This window comes from Danio rerio, chromosome 24, assembly GCF_049306965.1.
Source record: "Danio rerio strain Tuebingen ecotype United States chromosome 24, GRCz12tu, whole genome shotgun sequence".
Taxonomy (NCBI): domain Eukaryota; kingdom Metazoa; phylum Chordata; class Actinopteri; order Cypriniformes; family Danionidae; genus Danio; species Danio rerio.
In genome coordinates this window covers 8,144,622-8,171,364 of record NC_133199.1, presented here as the reverse complement: position 1 = coordinate 8,171,364, position 26,743 = coordinate 8,144,622, and the positions used below count along the sequence as shown (strand labels likewise).

Here is a 26,743-nt window from a genome sequence, read left to right as displayed (position 1 = left end):
TAATTCAAAAATATTACAAATAAATAGCAATTTTCATTGTTTAGACCTGGGTGTCCAAACTCTGTCATGGAGGGCTGTCTTGCAGAGTTTAGCTCCAACTAGCTTCAACTCAACAGCCTGGAAGTTTCTAGTATATCTAGTAAGAGCTTGATTAGCTGGTTCAGGTGTGTTTGGTTAGGGTTAGAAGTAAACTCTCCAGGACACTGGCCCTCCAGAAACGGAGTTTGGACACCCCTGGTTTAGACTTAGGCTATATAACAGGGGTCACCAATCCTGGTCCTGGAGGGCCGGTGTCCCTACAGGGTTTTGCTCCAACTTGCCTCAACACACCTGCCTGGATGTTTCAAGTATACCAAGTAAGACCTTGATTAGCTTGTTCAGATGTGTTTGATTAGGGTTGGAGCTAAAATCTGCAGGACACCGGCCCTCCAGGAACAAGTTTGGTGACCACTGCTATATAAGATTCATACAATAAGCTATACAAAGTATTTTTACATTTAGTATAGGATTGGGTCTTTCGCACTTGCATGGGAGTCACAAATAAAACCACACAAAATCATACATTTTTCTTAATTTTCTGTATATTTTAGCACAATTAATATTCCTGAAATGCACTGTAAAACTTCATGGCTCTCATGAGCCTCCGTACAGCGGTGCCCCGGATGTGCGGACTTGATAAGGGCGCATGCGCACCAGATCAGATCTACAAATCATACGGCTCGCCGCCGGAGCAGTGATAATTGCTCTTTGGGTGTTCTAGATATCAACTCTCTCTACTCATAGCGGCGCACGCACTCACACACTCATATAAACTCACCGCTCCGCTTCATTCGCAGGCCCGGACAGTGTTGATCATGAAGCCGTTTTTAACGAGTTTTATTTATCTGGCGCTATTATGTAGTAGATTATCATGTGACAATGACACAGAGGAGGACGAGCACGCCAAACACACATATACGGTGGAGATGTTCAATGATGCCATCTCTACCGCTCCACACTTCGTCATGTTCTTCGCGCCCTGGTAAAACTGAACACCTTCAACAAACACTTTATGCATTAATATGTGATATTACATTAAGTGGTGAATGCATTGAGATATATCTCGTGTTACTTCTGGCTTAAACTCCTGAGATTTGTTCATGATCAACTTCGCCAGCCACTTTAAGTCTGCAGGCACGTTCATTATGAAATCAGTTGTGGGATAAAATGCATGCAAAGTTTGCGATGTTCGTTCATGTAAATGCCCGTTGATTAGTTAAAACTATAATAGTGGACTTTGGCTAAAAAGTTAAAATTCCTGCAGTCATAAAGTTTTAGTGTACGTGGCAGAACAAGAACAGCCATGACATCAGACATCACTTCCTCATCAGAAAAAAAAAAAAAAAAAAAATTCTAGGAATAGTTTTTGGATTTGACCATAAAATATTTAATATTTACTTTCTCATTCTGTGCCATGATAGGGCTTATTTAAAGTGCCTCGTTATCACCTCACTACAGTATTGTAGATGCATTAACTTAACACTGTTATGTTTAAAAAAAGAAAAGAAATCTGTGTTTTCATGCACAGTGTGCATTAATTTGCCTTTTACAAAGATACAGTATCTTTTTGTGTGTGTATATAAAAATATATACTTACCGTCCAATTTATTAGGTACACCTTACTAGTACCAGGTTGGACCTGCTTTTGCCTTCAGAACTTCCTTAATCCTGCATGGCATAGATTCAACAAGGTACTGGAAATATTCCTCAGATTTTGGTCCATATCCACATGATACACAGCATCACACAGTTGCTGCAGATTTGTCAGCTGCACATCCATGACGTGAATCTCCCGTTCCACCACATACTGTACCAAAGGTGCTCTGTTGGATTGAGATCTGGTGACTGCGGAGGCCATTTGAGTACAGTGAACTCATTGTCATGTTCAAGAAACCATGATTCGCGCTTTAGTGCGTTATCCTGCTGGAAGTAGCCATCAGATGATGGGTACACTGTAGTCATAAAGAGATGGACATGGTCAGCAATAATTCTCAAGTAGGCTGTGGCATTGACACGATGCTCAGTTTGTACTAATGGGCCCAGAGTGTGCCAAGAAAATATCCCCCACACCATTACACCATCACCATCAGTCTGAACCGTTGATGCAAGGCAGGATGGATCCATGCTTTCATGTTGTTGATGCCAAATTCTGATCCTACTATTTAAGTTTTGCAGCAGAAGTCCAGACTCATTAGACCAGGCAATGTTTTTATTTTTATTTTCTATTGTTCAATTTTGGTGAGCCTGTGTCAATTGTAGCCTCAGTTTCCTGTCCATACCAACCTTCTGCTGCTGTAGCCCATCCGCCTCAAGGTTCGACGGCGTTTAGAGATGCTCTTCTGCATACCTTGGTTGTAACGAGTGCTTATTTGAGTTGCTGTTGCCTTTCTATAAGCTGGAACCAGTCTGGCCATTCATCTCTGACCTCTGGCATCAACAAGGCATTTGCACCCACAGAATTGCCACTCATTGCCTATTCATTGAGTTGCTGCCATTTGGTTGGCTGATTAAAAATTTGTGTTAACGAGCAGTTGGACAGGTGTACCTAATAAAATGGCCGGTGAATGTATATATGACAACATATATCTTATTATATATAGAATACTTTTTTAATGTGTGCACATTATGGTGAGAGCACAAACTGCAAAATAGTTATTGTTAAGTCATATTCACCTATGTGTATTACTTTTAAAAATGAAATAATTTTAAAGTGACATGTTGAAGAGCTAAATATTCCTGTTGGACATTTTTCTTTTCTCAAATGTGAAGTGTATAATAAAAGTTAATTCAATTATTTTTATTTAGATTTTTTACATCTTAGAGCATTTCACTGCAACAGATTTAGTGATCTTCTAAAATAACTTTTGTAATATAAAGAGATGTATATGTAATAACCTAGTGAACAGTGTCTACATAGTGCTAAAAGTGTTCATGTTTGTTGTGTACAGGTGTGGTCACTGTCAGAGGCTGCAAGGAACCTGGAATGAGTTGGCAGACAAATATAACAGTATGGAGGCTCCTCCTGCGTATGTTGTGAAAGTCGACTGCACAAAAGACACTAAGTTTTGCTCCATTGAACATGGAATCCGTGGATACCCAACGTAAGCACCGTTTATAACAGCACATTATCTCCTCCAACCATCTCTTAAAGGATGATCAACTAACCTGACAGTCATGTGCTTATGGTAAAAGTTAAATGTGGTTTGATTAATCATTGACTGGCTAACTGTCCTGTGTTTGTCTTACAGTCTGAAGTTGTTTAAACCTGAGCAGGAGGCTGTGAAGTATCAGGGCCCACGAGACCTGCAGGCCCTGGAGAACTGGATGTTAAAAACCTTGCAGGAGGAACCTGAAGTAATCAAATTACTCTAGTTTGAGTATTTAGTCGAGGTCTTGTAATTGTCACTGTTAAATAGTTTGTTCTTATTTTATCTGTCCCTTTTTCATACCAGGAGCCCCAGAGTGAACCAGAGCCACCCAAAGTACCCGAACCCAAACAGGGCCTGTATGAACTCACAGCTACAAACTTCAAATCACACATCGCTAAAGGTAGAAGCTCATAATCAGCCTGCGACTTCTTCAATTTTTGAATGACAAACAATTTAAAGGGGATGTTACATGCTCAATCGCAATAATCTAGTGCCTTTAAAGCAGTACTGCATCCACTTTTTTTCTTAAAAATCTTTAGTTTTTTTATTATTTAAAAAAAGTTAGAGCATTCTGATTCTCATCCGAGGAGACCGAGTTGTGGGCAGACCTACTGAGTCTGAGTCATAGATTACATCCTGTCATATCACTGCATAAAACCAGGAAACGGCTTATAATCGTATCACGTTGACTCATACAATCACAGCACTCTGATCAATTTAGGTTGCCCCCTGGTGTGTACCATCACGCCAATGTGCTTAGAACATTCAAATTCATGCATTGTAAAAAGCACACTAGCTACGTTTCCATCCACCTATTTTTATGCACATTTAGGATATGCGCATTAATAATCGATTGATGGAAGTGTCAAGATGCACAACCATTTTGAAAATGCACATAAAAAATGCATGAGCATAACACTTTTACAGAACAAGTTCCAGTATGTGCGTTAAAAAAGGTCATGTGATTTTGTTATAGAGATCATGTGATGATAAAAATGTGTGTGAATGGACAAACCAGCAAGCTGAGCACTTTGTAAAACACCAGGGGCCTCATGTACGAAGACTTGCGTGGAAATCGTACTAAAACATTGCGTACGTACAAAGTTGTAAATGTGCGTTCGCAGAAAAAAAATCAGATGTATGAAACGATGCGTATGCCTAATCCCACGCATATTATTTGTACATCCGAATTAACGTGAAACTGAGCGCAACATGCACAAGCGCAAAACCCCTTCCTGCTCCCCCCCCCCCGTATGAATATGCTAATGACTCTACTTTGGCAAAGCCCAACGAAAAAGCAAAAGCAAGCAAAAAGAGAAACTTGAAACAGAATGTGAATTGGAGGTGCTGCTTTCGGAGGTAGACCGGAGAAAAACGCTGTTATTTGCAAGTTTGTCCTAAGGAATTAATAACAAAAGAAAAAAAATAGAGTGTAAGAGTTTAGCTGATGCGGTTAACAGTTAAATCTGAACATCACACTGAGTGAATTAAAATATAGAAATAGTGAGATGTATTAGTGCAAAATGTTATAGTGCCCTTAGCAGTCTGGGTGGCGCAGCTTATAAAACACGTCAACATGTTTTGACAAATTCGAGCATGAACTCGGTTCGAATCTAGCGTCTAATGAAGTCATTCTTCTTTTTTTTCCCTGCTTCATATCAGATTTTGCCTACTATTTATCACGACGAAGACCAATAGGAATAATTTTTTAGTCTGTGCATCATATTTTTTTGCACATTTATTGAAATGTTTCTGATTCACGCATGCAAATTCATCTTCAGATAGTGTCTTTATAGCAATGTGCGTGCAGTACATAGCTCCCATTACATTGGGAAACCGGCGATAGCTGCGAATTGCGCTTTAATGTTTGGCTGGTCAACTACATGGTATGGAAACCTTATATACCTCCTAGATGATCCCGTCTCATACAGCTGCCATTGCACGGCTCAGACACTTTGTAGAGTGCAATTTAACACAACTGCCTCTAGGAGTCGCCAATGGAAATAAAACAGACACGCACAAAAAAATGTGCGTACGCCAGCCATGAAGTTGGCGTGGAGCTGCGCACATTCCCACGTTCAGTTCATCGTTAGAAAATCCAAACGTAAGCAATTCGGAGCGTGAAACCTAGCGTACGCAAAGTTTTTGTGCGTATGCAGCGTTGATACATGAGGCCCCTGAAATGTTGCTTTGGTCATACTAAAACGCCGTAACCATTTCAATATTAGTGGTATTATATTATTAATTACCTCCAGAACCAAGAGCGTTTGTGCGTCTCTCTTCTTTACACGTCACCTGTGTGTCAGGATTGTCTTCTGAGGCGCAAGTAATTTATTAAATGAAGAAAAGATTCACGCAGCCTCTCCTACCACAGCAAATTCCATTTTTACTGTTGATATTTGCTGCCAGTTTCAAACACTCTCAAACTCTCTTTTTATGTTGCATGTTCGGTCCATCTGCCAAATAAATGAATCCTTTTTGATAAAGAGGCAGGAAATGATGCCCTGACTTTGACGGAGCTTTATATGTTTCCCACTTTCAGATGTTGGAAGTACACATAAATGATGTTGCATAGCTCTTATGTCGAACTTGCCAAGTTTTTCATTTACATCTTCATTTATCATGCTGTCATTTGTGTTACGCTAAATCAGAACACTTCCACATTTCCAGAACTGTTCTGTGTATGCATAGTTGAGACAATTTGTGATGGTTCAGTTGAAAAATAGCTCTGTAACATCACATAGCGGTGGGTGGCGTGAATCTTGAGTGGTTAAGCTGTGAAGTGACATTGTAAATGTGCTCCTCTACATGCAAAAAATGTTTAGTCTGCAACACAAATGTATTTATTTATGGTCTTTTTTAATGGTTTTGATAAAAGCCAAGCATAGGATATTATCATACTTGAGATATATGATATATTATTTCTTATAGAGTTTGTAACAGTGCTGTTCTCTTTTGCAGGTTCTCACTTTGTAAAGTTCTTTGCACCATGGTGTGGGCATTGCAAAGCCATGGCTCCAACCTGGGAGCAGCTCGCCAGCAGCTTTGAGCACTCAGACAGTATCAAGATTAGCAAGGTGAGAAAGGCCACCGTGGTTGTTCTTGTTTGATGTTTTTTTTTTCTGGTTTGTGATTTTATTTATTGTTTTTTTTGTTTTGCTAAAGGTTGATTGTACTCAGCACTATGAAGTGTGTTCAGATAATCAGGTTCGTGGTTATCCAACGCTACTTTTCTTCACTGATGGAGAAAAGGTAAGAACATTTAAGGACAGGCTTAATGTTTTAGGATGTACATTTATTGTGTATACTGTTAATATTACTACTTTATTGTTACTTTTTGATACATTAACCCCAAATAACACCCATTCATACGGGGTGTCAACGCTTCCCTTTCACTTTGAATGGGTGGCGTCAGGTGTTGCCGAACTGCATTGTGGATCCGTCAGCGCCGCTTCCCTGGCGAAGCTCGCTGTAGTAGTTAGGACTTTCTCAACTTTTCAAGTGCTGACGGAAGTGTCAGCCAATCAGATCGCTGTAATATAAATGCACCAGCTCAGACTGGAGCCAATTGCTGATTAATTTCATTAGCTGACACTGCTATGATGATCGCGTCAGCCCGGGGCTGTCAGCCCTAAGATTCTAGCTTGGTTGCTAAATGGCTAACATGGATTTTATTGAGAGAATAGCTTCGTTTATTGTGCTTTAGGAAGGCTGAAAAACAGCGTCGATTTGTTTGGAGCCGTGCCTGAGTCCACTAAATCCATTCTGAGGTGCACCCAGCTCTATATCTATAATAAATATATATATTAAATGTAATGTAATAATGACAACAATGGACCCTTTAGAAATAGGAAAACAATATTTTATGATAAGCACCTGAAGATACGTTATATAACTTCTGTAAATTCTGGACAAAGCCACATTGAGTGCCTCCTCCGCCATTATATAACGATTAATAAAACCACCGTTGTCATGCCAACTTTCTACTAATAAACAGATGCTTGCAACGGTTGCCTCGCCTCCGAGCTCTTCTGATTGGTCCACTGCTTTTGGGTCAGACAGTGATGAGCTGCGTTGCGTATGAAAGTTAAAGATCTTACAACTTGACACCAAAAAACACAGCAATCCCAAATGTGACACTTTAAAAGACGTCAGCGTAATTCTCAAACACGTCTGTTAAGTGTGTGTTTAAATTGAAAAACAATAGAAAAGTAGCGCATTGGAGAGGAATTGTTAGGTGTGAACTAGGGCTGGCCGATTAAAATCTGTATTTATTGACCAAACACCGTTGTCAATTTTGATTATAAAAATAAAAAAAATAAAAAGATTCGGTATGAATCACTATAATGTTACTAAAATGTGGCTGCTGAGCGTGTGCTTTGGAAGCAATGCCAAAAAGCTTAGAGCAGGGGTCACCAATCTCAGTCCAGGATGGCCAGTGTCCCTGCAGGGTTTAGCTCTAACTTGCCTCAAAACACCTGCCTGGGTGTTTCAAGTATACCTAGTAAGACCTTGATTAGCTTGTTCAGGTGTGTTTGATTAGGGTTGGAGCTAAAATCTTCAGGACACCGGCCCTCCAGGAACAAGTTTGGTGACCCCTGGCTTAGAGTGTAGGTTTATCATTTTCAATGGAGGTGCTCGACTTGCACTGCACACATATGGGAGGGACGGGCACATGCATTTTCAAGGCGCACTCAGTTGAAAACATATGATCTTTTCCAAATGCTGCAAGTGCACTACAATTCATGCAAGGACAATTAACCAATCTGCTTTACGCTTTATATGCAATATACACATTTCAGTAATAACGGCAGACTAATTACCTCAGACAAACACTGCGCACCCAAACACTACAGTGCTTTTGACTTTTCTCTATAAACTTGCATCAAAGCTGCAGCAATGGTTTGTCCGTTTGTCATCCTCTGAGAAAACGGTTGATGGTCACCTAGTTAAAAGAGATGCCAGGGTTTGCGCTTCTCACTTCAGGTCAGAATAACAACACATGCAAAAATAAGTGCAGTGGCTAGCAGCAGTGAGGAGATTGTAAAAAAAGTAATGTTTTGTGAACATATTTCGGGAGGAAGTTTCAGTATCGAATAAGTCATTGACAATTATTCTATTATCAAATCAGTTCTTGAACAAACCCCTATATATACACCAAAGCTGTCTTACCTGCAGCATCTCATGACTTTAGCATCCCTCCACCACCCCGACACCTCACCTCTTAAAGCCTGGTTTATACTTCTGCCTCAAGTGACCGGCGTAACTCACGGCGCAGGCAACGCGCGCAGCGGTGCATTTATACTTCTGCGCGCTGTCTCTGTTGGTCTGCATTAACACTTCTGAAACGCTAGTGGGCAGTGAGGTGTTAATGTTCCTCTGTGTCGAGTTTCTTCGATTCTGTTTTGCTTTTCTGAACACTTCCTGGATGTACAAGTGACTCAAACTCGCTCATTTTGAAGCAGGAACCGGCGGACGTGCAACAACTTTAACCATGAGGTAAACACAAAACAAAACTTTCCATCCGGAGCTCCTTCACGGGACTCCACACTTGTAAACAATCGCTCGCGCCATGCGCGCGGCTCTCGGTCCCGCCCAGACTCGTCGGCGCTACCAAGCCGACCAATCACAGAGCTTGCGCTATGCGTTGTTGCGACGTGTAGTTACATTTTTTTGAGAGGTGCACGTCAGCGACACCGACGGCCACGGTGAAGGGCTATGCGTCAGCGCCGTAGCATACGCGGCCCTCCAGGAACAAGTTTGACGCAGAAGTATAAATCAGCCTTTAGCATTACATTCCCGGGGGGAAGCGTTCTGGGGCCGGGCTAGATACTTCACTCAAATCCCAACTCCTCTTTGTTTCCTCATTGTACTTAAATACACCTTATACTTAAACGACTGCAAGTGTGAACTCATGAAAAAAGGATCGCCAGTGTGACTTTGGTTTTTTTTTCTTGTGCATCTCAGCCACTAGCTCCCCATCTGAAAGTTTTTTTTTAGCATAGGGGGTAATCTAGTCATTCAGCTTCACAATTTGTAATGTTCAGCATGGATTTGAATAATGATGGTTGGTTCCGTTACTTAACTCAGATTTTATTATCATAATTTTTGTTTACGGAGCTGTATCATTATTATTCACACCTTACATAAGTTGATCTGCCTTAGTTGCACACACTTTTGTAACATTTTATTTATCAAGTCTAAGAGTCTCTTCTTTAACGAGAGATCAGAGATTTTGTTTAAATATTTTTGTTTTTGACTATTAACTATTTGCCTTGGTAAAGTTTTGTAAATTAAAATAAAGTAGTTAAAAATCCTGATATTCCTAAATGTATTGTTAAAAAAATATTCAATAATAATCGATATCAAATGATATGAAACATGATGTATAGTAATATTTATTTTTGTGTGAACTGCCCCTAAAACACTGTGACAATAGAAAGACCAGTTATGCTTTTGCACAGGCCAGTTTGTTTTTTATATACATTCAAGTTTTGTATAAGTGAGTATTGTAGTCATTCTAAATTGTATGATTATTTTAAATTTAGCCTGAGTTGGTCATATGACCGAATGTGTATGTTTATTTGGATATTCAACATAATTTAAAATAGCTATGAATCGTATCCAAAAAAAAATTATGAATTGTTTTTAAATTGTCAGTAGGTGGTGTCATAAATGTTATTTATTTATTTATTTATTTATTTATTTATTTATTTTATCAGGAACCCCATTAGCTACTACCAAAGGGAGTGGCTAATGGGGACTATTCAAAGGAAATTATATTGTTTACACCGAACAACAATGGTAAGCTGTGTATACGCTGTATGTTTTCAGATCGATCAGTACAAAGGAAAGCGTGATCTGGACTCGTTTAAAGAGTTTGTGGATAACCATGTGAAAGCTGCTGAATCTAAAGATGAACCCGAGAAAGAGGAGGAGCACACTCACGAAATCCCACCCAGCGCTGAACCTGAGAAACAAGAGGTGTGTGACTGCATTTTCACACAATATGGGTTTTGTGTACTGCTTGGCACCATTCGAGATTTGATTCGTTTGTGTTTGCGGACAGATGTTTGAGCTGCAGACTTTTTGGCTTGTAGAAGCAAATTTGCATCTTGAAGCTGAGGTAGTAATTATGGGCAGAGCAGCTATTTCCTCCTGCTGATGCAAATGTGCATGTGTGCGTGCGCGTGGGTTGGTGGGCAGGAGTGGAAGGGGTGGGCGGGGAACTTAAAGGGCTGTTATTTTGTTTTGTTAATTGGCTTTCCTGTTTAAGCTTGTCTTTTATAAAGGGATTCTAGCAGGCTGGATTTGTTAGATGGCTAAAGAATGTCCCACATGGGACTCTTTTACCACTTTCTAAGTAAAGACAACACTTTTAGTTGGATGATAGTTTTAAATAGGGCTGTACTATATTGGAAAAATCTAGCATTACAATATTTTTTATTCTGGGATTAGACACATTGCGATAACGATGCTGAAACGATATATTGTACAGCCCTAGGTATAAAAGACTGTAAACCATCAGACTCGCCAATGCTTTCGAGATGAGACCTTGGTCTTAAACACCGTTCTGAAGTGATGTTGTAATTAAGGAAGCAGATGTATTTAAACTACATTAGGATTATGATCACCTGATGGGCATTCTCTAGGGTTTATACTGTGAGCTGTTCTGCCCTGTAACAGAAATTTTGTGCTGTTAGTATAATTAAGGCATTAGGTAACACAATATGAAATTGCTAAATGCAGGCACAATTTGTTGCAACTAAAATTATATCTCTATTTCTTAATTTCTCTCAGTCCAATGTTCTGGTCTTGACTGAGAGCAACTTTGACGAGACTGTTGCCAAAGGACTCTCCTTCATCAAGTTCTATGCCCCATGGTAAGTGTAGAAGTGTCTCATTTGACTTTTCTTTCTTATAGTTTAATAACAGTGCTGTTTATAATTTTAAAAAGTAGCTGAAATTGTAGTACCTGATGACTTTGTGTGTGTGTATATATACACAGAGAATAGGGAAAACCAGTGGCGCAGCGGACTGGTCCACAGGGCAAGCACCGCGGGGGCACCCCGCGTGATTAGTGGGCCCCGCGTCGTCGCGATCTTCAATAATTGAAAATCTGGCAATCGCAATAATCAAACTCTTGGGAACAACTGTGGTCGGGACCAAAGTTCAAAGGTCTGTGTTCTCTGAGCACCTCTCAAACGGTGGACTACTTCATTTTGATTGCTTACCGCCGAACCACGTCATAGCTCATTACCATAAAGTTGACTTGATTTCAACTCCCCTCGACGCCCACACCGGAAAAGCTGCGCCGCGCTGTTTCTCGCCGCCGGTTCTCATTGAAAATGAATGACTTCTGCTACTTTGACGCTGTCAGCGCTTTCGGTTTGCGATTGCTCCTCAGTTTGTGAAGGCTTCCCCGCGTTGTCGCTCCACCCCGCCCCCTTTCCCGCTCCTTAGTTTGTGATCGCTCCGCAATTTGTGATCGCTTCCCTGCATTGTCGTCCCCCCCATAATCAGGGGGCCCCGTCAGTGATCCCTGTAGGGGGGCCTCCGCATTTTGCGCTACGCCACTGGGGAAAACATAAAGCAAAACATAAACTGTACTTGAGTATTAATAAGTTAATTTTTCGAACATCCAAATGTACTCTTACACTCCTGAATAGGCTGCAGTGTCCAGGAAAGGACAAGTATAATTCCATCAGTAGTACAACACCTATCCTTCCTCTCAGAAGTTTACACCCCATTCACACAGGGCTTCAGCGTCAACGCTTGACTGAGGGCGTGTCTGAAGTTAGGGCTGATGTAATCATCACAGCAGCGTCAGCCAATGAAATTAGTCAGCAGTAGGCCACTGTCTGGTGTATTTGCATAAAGCGATCTGATTGGCTGACACTTCCATCGGTGCTTGAAAAGTTGAGCAAGTCCAACTTCTGCAGCAAGCAACACCTCTGAAGCGGCATCGACGGATCCACAGTGCAGTTCTGCAATGCCTGACGTCACCCATTCAAAGTGAATGGAAAGCGTTGACGCTGAAGCCCCGTGTGAATAGGGTGTTAGAAGTGTAGAAATTAGAGGACGATAAGTGAAATCATACGTTTACTCTCATTAAAATGATCTAAATAATTAAATTGTAAATGAAATATATATTTTGTTAAACATTTTAAGACATTGAAACTTGCCAACTTAATGTTGCCAATTTGACCACCAAATCGGTTTCGCCAAATTGTCTGCTTGGTCTTACTTTATCTTGTGATAAGTAGCAAGTATTGTTTTGGTGATTATTTAAATGTGTAAATATTGTTATTTGTATTGTTAATATCTGCATTTTAAAATACTTCATTCTGTGTTGTTTATTCATGACAAAAGTCCCCACGAGTGTGTGCATTCAGTTTTAAGTCCACATTAGTATATACAAACAAGTGTTCACACACAGAATGTACCCTCCTTTATCTGTTCTTCTGATCATCTCAAAGCTTTCTTAATGGCTGATCAAAAGACCTGCCTGTCTCTGATTGGCCGAGCTCTACCTCTGTCGTTCAGCATGTCAAGCAACATGTTCATTTGTTTAAGGTGCGGTCACTGCAAGAACCTGGCACCCACCTGGGATGATCTATCACAGAAGGAGTTTCCTGGGCTGACTGATGTGAAGATTGCCAAAGTGGACTGCACAGTGGAGAGAACGCTCTGCAACCGATTCTCAGTGAGTCTCACACATTTTGTCTCCAGTACAAAGTCGCAGTTTTGTTGAGTGATCAGCAGCAGGGGGAGTAACTAAGTATTGTGGATGTTTGAGGGATTGGGTTGATACAACTACGTATTAGTGGCAGAGAAGCTTTTTTTTTTTTTTTTTAATGAAGACATTCTTCAGCCACTTCCAGAAACTGGCCCAAGCTTTACTGTCTGCCAGGAGTGGGAATTGCTGTGCAAATGTTGCTGTCAGTTACTTTCCACCAAAATATTCTAGTTTTTGATCATTCCAATTGGATATATTTTTGTGAAAGCAAGCAGCTTGTCAGTGTTATGTATTAATCGTAGCTTTTAAAATCCATACAAATAAGATTGAAGGAGTTCATACGATGTTGAATTGTAGGTTTTTTGGGGATCGTCACATTCTATTTTGTATGACCTGAATCACTTTTCACATTAGAACATTACATTTACAAACCAATAGTTTGCATAGCAGGACATAACTGTTAGTCGATTAGTGTTTCTATTATTTTAAGTTATCAGATGGTATGTTTAATTCATATTTTTGTTCAATTTATTTGGAGTCTGAACCATAAACATTTCCTTTCTTTTGATATGATTGGCCAAATGAGTTGTTTTGGCTTGGTTAAGGGTCAAACGTTTAATTTTTAAAACTGTCATCTTAACATGAACCCTTGTGCACTGTTCAAATGTGCTGCCCTTTTCTTATGTTCAGGATGAAAACATCCACTGAATTAAACTGCTGTAAAAATGCATCAGATAAATAGTTTTTTCAATTTGTTTGTTTTGCAATTTGTTTGTCCTCAGTCCTGATCAAAACTACTAAATTGTTTAGGATATTAAAGGATTTTAACTTTTTAATTGCCAAGTACACAAATGAATGTGACTGATTTAGTGAAAAAAAACACAAAATGATGTATTCTTTATATAAAAAGTAATTTAAAAAGGAACTAAATTATTTTGCATTTTGTTTATTTTTTAGTTTATTTTTTTTTTCAGTTTAATAAAAATTAATTTTCCGTTTTATATTTTATCATTGAGCATTCAAATTTTTTTTATAAAAATCGTCTCGTTCTCGTGAACCCAATTTTGTCTCATCTCGATGAGTGTCTCATCACACTCCTAATAAATAAATAAATATATAGTAGGTAGTGCTGTCGCCTCACAGCAGGAAGGTTGCTGGTTTGAGTCACTGCTGGGTCAGTTGGGGTTTCTGTGTGGAGTTTGCATGTTCTCCCTGTGTTCGCGTGGGTGTCCTCCGGGTGCTCTGGTTTCCCCCACAGTCCAAAGACATGTGGTACAAGTGAATTGGGTAGGCTAAATTGTCCGTAGTCTATGAGTGTGAATAAGTGTGTATGTGGATGTTTCCCAGAGATGTGTTGCTGCTGGATAAGCATCAGTTGGTGGTTCATTCCACTGTGGCGACCCCGGATTAATAAAGGGTCTAAGCCGAAAAGAAAATTAATCAATGAATGAATCTAGCGTGACGGGATTGTTTGTTTCCAAAATGTGGGAAATGCTTAACATTTTGTTGAATTTTTTTCATTTATTTATTTATTTTTTGTATTGAAATGATCAATTGTAGAATTCTGAAGGGTTTGCCATATAGAAAGATGCAAGGAGTATGTGAAATGATTTAGTCTGCAAGATAGAAGGGTAGGCAAAAAGCTTCCAGATGGCTAACAGCTCCAGTGATGGTAAAATGTGTCCACAAACTGCACATTTCAGAACATTCCATTACACCATAGGAAATTAAGACAACTTGTGTCGATGCTCTTTAAATGATTTACACGATCAAATACTTGATTTAACGTTTTTATCCAATGCTTTTCTTTAGTGACTGACATTTGTCTTAACTTGTTCTTCTTGGATGTTAATGAAATGCACATGAACCTAGGTGGGCATTTTCCAAAAGTTTTAAAGAAACTCTTAAATCATCTCTAAAATCATACATTTTCATAAAACTCCACTAAGATGTTTAACAGAAACCAGACATTCCCTGATTTTGTGATTGTTTATCATTTCAGGTGCGTGGTTACCCAACACTCCTAATGTTCCGGGCGGGGCAGCAGGGGGAGGAGCATAACGGAGGGCGGGACTTAGAGAGCTTGCACAGTTTCATCATGAAGCAAGCAAGAGACGAGCTGTAACCCTTCCCTTATTTCCCATCTCCTTCCTCCACAAGACAACACTATCTACATTCACAATACTGTCAGGCACACCTCATTTCTGTTCCACAGCTGCTGAAGTGAGGACAATCTCTTCCACATGATACAATGTGAATGTACATCATTTCTTCAAGACCATTTGAGATTATTACCCTAATTTTGCCCCTTTTTTTCCTTAAGTAACACTATTATTATTTAAGATGCGTCTTTTGTAATAGTTAACGGTCATAGGGTTGCACGATATTGGAATTTGATACCAATTTAAATTTTAAAAACGTCCGCTTGAGCACATCCTTAAATGGAGCTGATTTGCCATTGTCTGTGATTGGCTGTGAAGATCATCAGTTCACCAAACTTACTGCTGTTTACTGAGTGTATACACCGATACTGGAGCATTTCAAAGTCACGTCGATCAGCTAGTTTGTCTATAAGCTGACATAAAAGTGATCCGCTGATGTATCGCGGCTTTAAAACACTCCAGTTTCCCTGTATCTGTGTTTACACAGTAAACAGCGGTGAGTTTGGTGAACTGATGACCTTCACGGCCAATCACAGTCATTTCTGTTGAGCACGTGAACACAATGTCAAATCAGTGCTCAGTTTAAACCTTTAGGTATGCTGGCACAACTCCGATAAATATTAATAAGCAATTAAAATGATGATAACCTATGGCTTAAAGGTCAATCAGGTGGTTGTGATGCCTGTTAAAAGGTTAAGAATATACTCAAGAGCGCTAAAATGTTAGCGGGAAATGGACATTTTTCAAATTTCAGTATCTATTAGTTCCGAATTCCAGTATTTTGACAACCCTATTGCAAACCAAGCTGAATTTCCTCATCTGTAATTAAGAATAAGAAGATATGACCTCAGGGAAACAATGTACCATCTTTAGAAAACAATGGCGTACCTGTTGTCTATTCTGTGTTTCCTCAGTTCAGTGTGATACACACTTGGAAACAGCACTTTGACCACCTACTAAGTCTTTCTGTTGTGGATTTTATTGAAAACAACCAGACGAAAGATGTTTTAGGCAGTCTGAGAGATCTACTCAAACCAGACATGACCGAGCTAGCTGGTTTAGATTGTTAGCCATAATTAAAATCACAACATTCGAACCGGCTCAATGGCCAGCAGGCCACTTTATAGTGGTTTAAGCTGGATTTCTACAGAAAGGAGGGTTGGTTAACTACTTTGAATGGTTAATCTGTCTTCTAAACGTTCTTAGTGCTTATAGGGATATCAGTGGGTTGACATTTTAGGTCTGTCCGCTGTATTGGCTTTGTATAATGCATTTTTGTTAATTTTACAAGGATAACACAGTGAATTGATGGAGAGTTGATCATTATTGCTGTATAGTTGACAGTTTATGGGGAAAACGGTACAGCGAGTTTAGTTTATTTTCAGATTTTTGTTTATTTTCCAGGTTTTTTCTTTGATTTGAATACACTTATTCGTTTTCGAAATGTTGTCTGTGATGCAGTTTTGGTCAGCCACTTTTAATATTGTTAGTATTTACGGTTTAAAACTCTTGAATTTCAGACACTAGCATAGCTGAGTTTCATTGATTTAAAGCTCTGATGCACTCCAGTGGTTTCATTGATTTAAAGAGATGCAATTTACATCTTTCCTTTCAAATGTTCCCACACTGAGATGTTTATTTTTCTCTTTTACTGGATCTGAAAGAGAAGGAAGGGAAAAGCAATCAGAGAAACCGCATATATTCAGTGAAGTCTTTATGGGAGGCACGTGGTCAAGGCCGACCTCAATGAAAAACGCAGTATTTTTGTCCTGTGAGAGAGGGGTACATACACTGCCCGGGGGTTTTTGTACAAAAGTAAAAAAGGCACATTGTGACAGATTTCATAATAAAATGTCTTTTTCCAAAAATAGCAGTTTTTAATTCTTCCCTTTCTCGTTATGTGATCATTGTGGTATATGGTTTATAAAAGGAGCAATAAATAAACTCATATATACAAGTATATACATACAAGCAACTAAATATGGTTGAAACATGTAAACAGCAGTTTATAGGAGGTATGTGATACAATTAGGGGTGGTAATTGTAAAAAAAAAAAAAAAAAAAAAAAAATATCGGCGAAAAGTGGTACTACTTTCATCTGAGGGTATGTTTACACAATAACAGTGTATTTACATTAAAAAAATACAACATTTGGGTTGTATATCACAAGGGCTGGAAGTGGAAGTGTGAGGGTGTATATCGTTAACATGGAATAAATTGTCGACTAATAGATTTATTTTATTCAAAGTATATTGACAAATAAGTTAGTGTGACTAACTCTGACTGGAGCACTTGTAGTAAGATCTTGTTAGTGGTCTGAGGTGAACAATTAGCTATGATTTAGCTTAACTGTGAGTACAGAATAACCATATAAAGTTATTAAATATCTGAAGAAGTATTACTTTTATATATTATAAGTCTTATTTGTTGATATTTCTGGAGTAGATCCACTACAGTGGGCGAATTACGTATTAAACACGTCAACATTTTTCTCAGAAAACCTGTTTCTAAAGGTGCTGTTGACGTGAAATATTCACTGCATGTTGATAACAACCAAAGAAATCCATATATGCAAAAAAAAATCTAATGAGTTTACAAATGAAGTTGTGTAATAAACTAAATGACACTTTGAAAAAGTATTGAACACATGAAGGAAATGTAGAAAGGCTGTAAAAGCCCTGACAGCAACTGAAATCTCACAGTAGTTCGTCATTGTGAATTAATATTAGCTGCTTCTGTCCAACATCTACATTATCAGGAGGAAACCAGGGTGGACATTTCAGCAAGACAATGATCTAAAACGCAGCCAAGGAAACTATCAAATGCTGTCAGAGAAAGAAAATCAAGCTGTACAATGGCCTAGCCTATTACCTGACTTGAACCCAATAGAAAAGATCAGACTTGATAGATGAGACCCACAGAACCATCAAAATTTGTACACTCTGTTAAAGCCTGTGACAAAATCACACCTGAGCAATAAATGTGACTTCATTCTACATATGAGAGAGAGGCGTTTTTAAGCTGCCACCCCCAATTAAACCTTTTATATGAAATATTAAATACATTTCATTAATTTAGCACTTGCTTCTTGTCATTTCATTGTTATTCCACAATATATACTTTTCTGTTTTATATGATTGTATTGTTTTTTTTTGTTAGTTTTTTTATTTTTTTCTAAATTTGGTTCTTTAGAAATACTATTTCCAGGGAAAAAAAAACAAAACATGGTGAATACTTTTTTTCCCCAACTGTATTTAAAACACTACATCTTGAAATATTTCATTACTGTGAAATAAAATTGCTCACACAGCTAAGTAGCATTTTGGTCACACCACCCACACTTATATATCCCCCACCTACCCTCTAATATATTCCACATTTAATTAATTTTTACTGTTGAAAATAATATAACTTTCAAAAACTCAAACTCAAAAAAGACATGTTTACTGTTTTAAGTTGAAAATGCTATCATGTAAACACACCCTATACTGGCAAACCAACAATACAACCTTATTCACATCAGTTGAAGAATAATTGTTCACAACCAAATAATCCGGTCCCTATAGTAGAATTAAAAAAAAAAATTCCAACATGCATATACAGTTAAGTGAGAATTATTAGCCCCCCTTTAATTATTTTTTATATTTGCCAAATGATGTTTAACAGAGCAAAGAAATTTTTACAGTATGTCTGATAATATTTTTTCTTCTAAAGGATGTCTTGTTTGCTTTATTTCGGCTAGAATAAAAGGTGTTTTTAATTTTTTAAACACCATTTTAAGGTCAAAATGATTAGCCCCTTTAAGCTATATATTTTTCTGATAGTCTACAGAACAAATCATTGTTATATAATAACTTGCCTAATTACCCTGACCTGCCTAGGTAGCCTAATTAATCTAGTTAAGCCTTTAAATGTCACTTTAAGCTGTATAGAAGTGTCTTGAAAAATATCTAGTAAAATATTATTTACTGTCATCATGGCAAAAATAAAGTTAATCCGTTATTAGAAATGAGTTATTAAAACTATCATGTTTAGAAATGTGTTGAGAAAATATTTTCTCCTTTAAACAGAAATTGGGGGAAAAATAAACAGGGGGGCTAATAATTCTGACTTCAACTGTATCTTGTCCAGAAAGAATTGTGTACCTTTCAAAAGCTCACTGTAGGGAGAAGAGGGGGAGAATATAGTATAGTAAAAGATTAACAATAAATATTGACAGGAGTTGGTGGAAATTTTGGCAGCCCATATGAGGTTGTTGGCACAGTATATAGTTTTGTTGCTGAAGAGCCTTAATGTATCCTCATGTCCTGTGGGAGGTTTTGGACTTAAGCCATCCAAGCTGCAGGTGTTGAAGGGAAAATATAGATCTGTGGTGTCGGACGGCATCAAAAAACAGTTCCATCCTTGGAATGGCAGCATAACGGTTCTGTTCTTTGAGCTCTGTTGAAGCGTGCTGTGACTCACCGATGCAAACCACAGGTAGAGCAGAGCAAATATTGAGAAACTTAAAATAAATTGATTTTTTGGAGACCTTAAATAGAGGCCTGAGGCTTCAAGTGACTTCATCAAAAAATACACAAAACAGCAGATAGCTTCCTGTGCTTCGGAGGAGAGTAATTGTATGTTCCACGTTAACAGGAACACAGAGAATCAACGTTTCTGTTGAAATAAAAGAGCTACTGTAACTTCGTAGAACTCTGTCTATTTATATTTGGGGAGGAAGTTCCTGAAAGTAATAAAAACCAATTGTTCTGGAACTATCAGATAGATAAAGACCAAGAACAAAATGTCTAGAAGTGTCCTTGAAAGGTCATGAAACAACCCTTAAAAACCCTTAACCCTTAAAAATATATAGGCATATGTAGCTTTAAATTGGTGTGGAAACTGAGTAGAAGGTAGGTGAGTAAAGAGGTAACAAGGAAATGCAAGATTTGTATATATAATGAGTGCTTATTTTAAAACACGCATTTCTACATTGAAGAAAGAGAAATTCCTCAGGCACTTGGGCTTTTTAAAGTAATGTCTGTCTGTGTTTGAATGCTCCGCTGTATCACATTTTAAAAGTTGGTACTTCACAACATTATTGTCTAGCCATTGTTAATGACTAATTACTGTGAGGTCTCACAGCTTGACAGACTAACTCAAAAGCAATGTCTTCTCATAGAACAAGAAAACTCGGTCTCCTGAATGCTACAACATGTTCTTACTGCATGTTTTCCGTGCTGAAAAACAGCTTAAATCAGCCTAGACTAGTTGGTTGGTTTTAGCTGGTCAACAGGGCTGGTTTTAGAGGGGTTTTAGCCACTTCCAGGCTGGTTTCCAGCCATTTCCAGCCTGGTCTTAGCTGGTCAGGCTTGAAAATGACCAGCTAAAACCAGCTTGACCAGCCTGGATTAAGCTGGACATAGCTGGTTTTGGCTGGGCTTCCAGCCTGGCTAGGCTGGTCATGCTGGTTTTAGCTGGTCATCTCTCAACTAAGACCAGACTGGAAATGGCTGAAAACCAGTCTGAAAGTGGCCAAAACCCCTCTAAAACCAGCTTGGTTGACCAGCTAAAACTCGGCTGGTTTAAGCTGTTTTTTTTCAGTTGGGTTTTGTCCGTTCGTGACGGAAACACATCAACTTTCTATTTTAGCTTCTATTTCTTAGATGCCGCAGCTGGAACAGCAAAACAAAATACTATGGCGTGTTTTTATGAAGGTTCCGATATTTAAATGTTTCTGGTGTGGGAAGCTAAAATGCTTGTTGCTGGAATCTTGTAAGCATATGGTATTAATACTAGTTCTGCTTGTTGCGAGAATCTTGTCACGCCACGTGCTGTTAGCATACAGTATTATCGAAGTACTCGCAGTCCTAAGTCCTACATCACCACTAGCGACACCACCATAATAAAGACTTTAAACCTGGAAGATGAAATTGCGGGAGTAAATTTCAAAACTAGCTGTTTGTTTATTACAATTAAAGCTAGCAGATGCTAATGTTGTCTTATTCATCACAGGGTTTTATGAGCATCGAAAAAAATATTCTGCTTGTTGCTGGATTCTTGTCACAACATGTGTTGTTAGCGTACAGTGTTATTGAAGTACTTGCAGTCCTATGCTATATCACCATAGGAACACCACCCCAGCAACATAAAGACTTTAAACCCAGAAGATGAAATTAGGTGAGCAAAGTTAAAAATTAGTCAGCTGTTCTTTATAATTAAAGCTAGCAGATGCTAACATTGCCCTAATTCATCACAGGGTTTCATGAGCTGCAAAAAATATTCAGCTTGTCGCACCACATGCTGTTAGCGCACTGTATTACCAATATACAGTCCTATGCTACATCACCACCAGCGATACCACCCCAGCAACATAATGCTAACGTAGTCTTCATTCATCACAGGGTTTCATGTGCAGCGAGAAATCTTCTGCTTTACTGGATTCTTGTCACAAAACGTGTTAGCGCACAGTATTGTCAAAGTACTCAAAGTCCTATGCTACAGCAACACCAAGCTGATGAAGATTTTAAACCCAGAAGATGAAAATAGGGTAGTAAAGTTAAGACTTAGCCAGTTGTTCATTACAATTAAAGCTAGCAGATGCTAGCGTTGTCTTAATTCATCACAGGGTTTCATGAGCATGGTGCTTGTTGCACCACATGTTGTTAGCGCATGGTATTATCAAAGTAGGCCACTCGCAGTCCTATGCTACATCACCACCAGCAACACCACCCCGATAAAGACTTTAAACCCAGAAGATAAAATTAAAAGAGTAAGTTACAAATGAGCTATTTGTTCATTACAAATAAAGCTAGCTGATGCTAACGTTTTAATTCATCACAGGGTTTCATAAGCAACGAAAAATATTCTGCTTGTCGCTGGAATCTTTACGCACCCTGTGTTGTTAGCGCACGGTATTATTAAAGTACTCACAATCCTATGCTACATTACCACCAGCAACAGAAAGACTTTAAACCCAGAAGATGAATTTAGATGAGTTACGTTTAAAATTAGCCATTTGACCATTACAATTAATTCTAGCAGATGCTAACATTGTCTTAATTTTAGCATAGGGGTATCATGAGCAGCGGAAAAAAATATTCTGCTTGTTGCTGAAATCTTAACGCACCACATGTTGTTAGCGCATGGTATTATCAAAGTAGGCTACTCACAGTCCTATGGTACATCACCCTTTTAACCAAGAAGATGAAATTAGATGAGTTAGGTTTAAAATTAGCTAGTTGTTCCTTACAATTTAAGCTAGAAGATGCTAACGTTTTCTTCATTCAACAGAGTTTCAGGAGCAGTGGAAAAAAAATGTTCTGCTTGTCTCTGGAAGCTGGAACCACATATTGTTAGCGCACAGCATTATACTTAGTATTTTCAAAGTACTAACAGTCCTATGCTGCATCACCACCACACAGACATAAGACTTTAAATCCAGAAGATGAAATTAGATGAGTACAGTTTAAAATTAGCCAGTTGTTCATTACAATTAAAGCTAGCAGATGCTAGCGTTGTCTTAATTTATCACAGGGTTTCATGAGCAGCAAAATAAGAATAATGATGGTGCTACTTTTGCAACATCATAAACTGATCTCAATAATGGAAATTATGTATAATGTGACCATTTTCAAGAACGGTTTGTTAAAAATATTAAATAGAGACAGAATTTTACCTCATAATTTACATTTTCATTGTGTGTCTTTTAAGACTACAGTCATCAGGTTAAATGTCTGTCCATAGATTCAGCGACGTTCATCCTCTTGGCAGTTTGTAGGATGTGAAATGTCATGAGAATCGCCCATGTATGTTTTCACCAGGAGAAGCAGCAAACCATGATGCACAATTCAGTTCATATTGCTCTTTTCTTTATCAGTCTTGTCAGTCCTCACACACATTTGTCTGTCTCTGGGGTGCAGCAGTTGGGCAGAGAGATGCATGTCCCATAAGTCAGTGGCAGCCACACGAACGCACCACCATGTTCCTGTATTTTTTCAAAATGACGTTGGAATTATCATCATAGTAGAGCACGGAGATTGCGTGGAGTTTGGTTGGAGCACAACATGGCTTTGGGACGTTCTCTGGATTCATCAGATGGACCTGAAAAATGAAGCGAGAATTTACTTGCCTTTTGTAATCTCGCTGCTATAATATGATCTTGTTTTGTTATGTCTGCAGGGTTTATTATTTAATATATGATGAAGGACTCACCAGTGTCTGTACTATTGCATGATTAGTAGCATTCATATGCGCGTTTAGAGGAAAAGAGCATTCTCCGTCACAGTAGTTTGCTGCGTAGCCTTCAGGTGCAATAATCCAGTCCTGAAAAAAGATAAATTTTTAGTTTAAATGACTGTACGCAATAAAAAAATATCTTGCACATTTATAATTATTTGCATTGTTGTTGTTGTTGTTATGTATGTATATATATATATATATATATATATATATATATATATATATATATATATATATATATATAGTGTCCACTTTAATAGGTACACCTGTTCAACTGCTCGTTAATGTAGTCAATGCATTTAGGCATGTAGACATGGTCACAGTTCAAACCGAGCATCAGAATGGGGAAGAAAGTTGATTTAAGTGACTTTAAATGTTGCATGGTTGTTGGTGTCAGACGGGCTGGTCTGAGTATTTCAGAAACTGCTGATCTACTTGGATTTTCTTGCACAACCATCTCTAGGGTTTACAGAAAATGGTCCAAAAAATTGAAAATATCCAGTGAGCGACTCGAGGTATGCACAAGAGCTTCTCTGAATGCACAACACGTCTAACCTTGAGGTGGATGGGCTACAGCAGCAGAAGACCACACTGGGTGCCAATCCTGTCAGCCAAGAACAGAAAACTGAGGCTCAATTCGCACAGGCTCACCAAAATTGGACAACCGAAGATTGGAGAAATGTTGCCTTGTCTGATGAGTCTTGATTTCAGCTGTGACATTCGAATGGTAGGGTCAGAATTTGGCATGAATAACATGAAGGCATGGATCCATCCTTCACTGTATCAATGGTTTAGGCTGGTGGTGTAATGGTGTGGGGGATATTTTCTTGCCACACTTTAGGCACATTAGTACCAACTGAGCATTGTTTCAATGCCACAGCTGAGTATTCTTGCTAACCATGTCCATCCCTTTATGACCACAGCGTGCCCATCTTCTGATGGCTACTTCCAGCAGGATAACACGCCATGTCATAAAGTGTGAATCATCTCAAACTGGTTTCTTGAACATGACAATGAGTTCACTGTACTCAAATGGCCACCACAGTCACCAGATCAATTCAATGGGATGTGGTTTAACGGGGAGATTGCATCATGGATGTGCAGCCAACATATCTACAGCAACTGCGTGATGCTATCATATCAATATGGACGAAAATCCCAGAGGAATATTTCCAGTACCTTGTTGAATCCATGCCAAGGGTTCAACCCAGTAGTAGTAAGGTGTACCTAATAAAGTGGCCGGTGAGTGTGTGTGTGTGTATATATATATATATATATATATATATATATATATATATATATATATATATATATATATATATATCGAAAAACTTTTGACTACTTAGTTAAAATGAGATGAAACAACACAATTCTTTAGACTTTTCTGAGACAACTGTTTTATGTTCGATCCGCCTACATTTGTAAAAACCCTTTTAACTTTTACTTGACTTAATCTATTTGTGAAAGCCAGCATTTGTTTACAGTACAGAGAAGCTTTAGTCTGATATCTGTAATACACAAATCCTTCGACCCTTACCTGCCAGCTCAATTCTCTGAAACTCACATACAGATCATGCTTTCTGCAGGCTGTCTTCTGATCACTGCTGTTGTAATCTGCCAATCACAGAGAAGAGAAACATTAATATACACAAATTCAGCATGAGTTTTAGCTTTATCAGCGAGTCTTTAACAGATCCATTGGGAGAGAATTATGCCCAGTTTTATTAACTGCAGCTATATATTTCACATCTTAAAAAATATAATAATAATAATAATAAATATAATAATATAAAAACAGCACTTGCACACAATATGCTGTATCGATCAGATGGTGTAAATTGGTTAAGAGTTTTATGTTTCTTACAATTGGATATTCATTTATTTTATTTTCGGCATAGTCCTTTTATCAGTCCGGGGTCGCCACAGTGGAATGAATCACCATCTTATCCAGCACATGTTTTTACGCAGCGGATGCCCTTCCAGCTGCAACCCATCTCCGGGAAACATCAATACACACTCATTCACGCACATACACTTTGGACAATTTAGCCTACCCAATTGACCTGTACCGCATGTCTTTGGACTGTGGGGGAAACCAAAGCACCCGAAGGGAGTTCGCAGAACATGCAAACTCCACACAGAAACGCCAACTGACTCAGCTGAGACTCGAACCAACGATCTTCTTGCTGTGCCGCAACAGCACTATCCACTGCGCCACTGCATTGCAATACAATTGGATATACTTAAAAATATATATGCATTTTGTTAATGTTAAACATTGCATTAAAAAACTTTTGTATATTTTATACTTATGTATATTTTAAATATACATAATTGCATGAATTATACACCATCACTACAAATAATTAAATATATGTGTGACCCTGGACTATGAACTGTTGCATTTCGTAGGTTTGGCATTGTTAGATTTTTGGCAATAGGCAAAAAAAAGTGTATGGGTTAATATATCATTTTTTAATTAATTTTATTATTTTTATATATGCCAAAATTAATTTAATAAGCAAATAACAAGCAAATATAATGTTCTTTGAGCGCATTTTATAATTTTCCTACTGTACCGTATCAAAACATGAATTTTGATTGGTGATGTGCATTGCTAAGAACTTAATTTGGACAACTTTAAAAGGAAGTTTTCTCAATGTTTTTACGTTTAGATTTTTAAATAGATGTAGCTTATCAAAACTTTATCCTAACCGAGATCCATCAACGGAAAACTTATTTATTCATCTTTCTAGGGATGTATACATTTTAATTGAAAAACATACACTTGTGACAGAAAATAAGGACGTCAGCGGGGAAAATAAGGACGTCACCATTTTTCTCAGAAAACATATTTATTAAGGTGCTGTTGACTTGAAATTTCCACCAAATGTTGATAACAACCAAAGGAATCCATTAATGTCCAGAAAACAAATCTAATTAGTAATGAAATGACACAGAAAAAATGTATTGAACACATGAAGAAAGGGAGGTGTAGAAAGGCAGTGAAAGCCCAGACAGCAACTGAAATCTCTCAGTAGTTATTCAGCAACCCTCTACCCTTCGTCATGGTAAATGAATATCCGCTGCTTTAGTCCAACATCTACATTAGCAGAATGATGAAGATGAAACCAGAATGAACATTTCCGCAAGACAATGATCCAAAATATAGCCAAGGAAACGCTCAAAATGCTTTCAGAGAAAGAAAATCAAGCTGTAGAATGCCAGCCCAGCCAATCACCTGACTAGAATCCAATAGAAAATACAAAATAAATGTCAGATTTGATAGATGAGACCCACAGAACCATCAAGATTTTTACACATTACGCATTCTTCCTCTAAGAGGCATCTTTAAGCTGCCTTATTATAAAAATAAAAAAAAGGATTTATAAAGTATTAAAATACATTTCAGTAGTTCAGTAGTTTCTCCT

The 26,743-nt window shown here is 38.3% G+C and overlaps 2 protein-coding genes across 5 annotated transcripts in view; one reads left to right on the top strand and one right to left on the bottom strand.

Moving 5' to 3' along the window:
• The first annotated feature begins 792 nt into the window (after positions 1-792).
• Positions 793-16,957, top strand: txndc5 (thioredoxin domain containing 5). The gene is made up of 10 exons (NM_213016.2): positions 793-1,021; positions 2,988-3,140; positions 3,288-3,393; positions 3,492-3,588; positions 6,150-6,265; positions 6,354-6,440; positions 10,023-10,172; positions 10,989-11,071; positions 12,765-12,894; positions 14,930-16,957. The coding sequence occupies exons 1-10, from the start codon at positions 855-857 to the stop codon at positions 15,050-15,052; spliced, it is 1,212 nt and encodes a 403-aa protein (NP_998181.2). The 5' UTR covers positions 793-854; the 3' UTR covers positions 15,053-16,957.
• A 1,161-nt stretch (positions 16,958-18,118) lies between these two features.
• bmp6 (bone morphogenetic protein 6) overlaps positions 18,119-26,743 on the bottom strand; it is a 78,957-nt gene continuing 70,332 nt past the window's right edge. For 3 of the 4 annotated variants that reach the window (XM_073940340.1, XM_073940341.1, XM_073940342.1), the window contains exons 5-7: positions 24,850-24,926; positions 23,286-23,396; positions 18,119-23,174 (exon numbers count right to left, since the gene is read on the bottom strand). In XM_073940340.1, coding sequence (XP_073796441.1) covers positions 23,025-23,174; positions 23,286-23,396; positions 24,850-24,926 — 338 coding nt within the window. In that variant the 3' untranslated portion in view covers positions 18,119-23,024. 4 annotated transcript variants of the gene reach the window in all.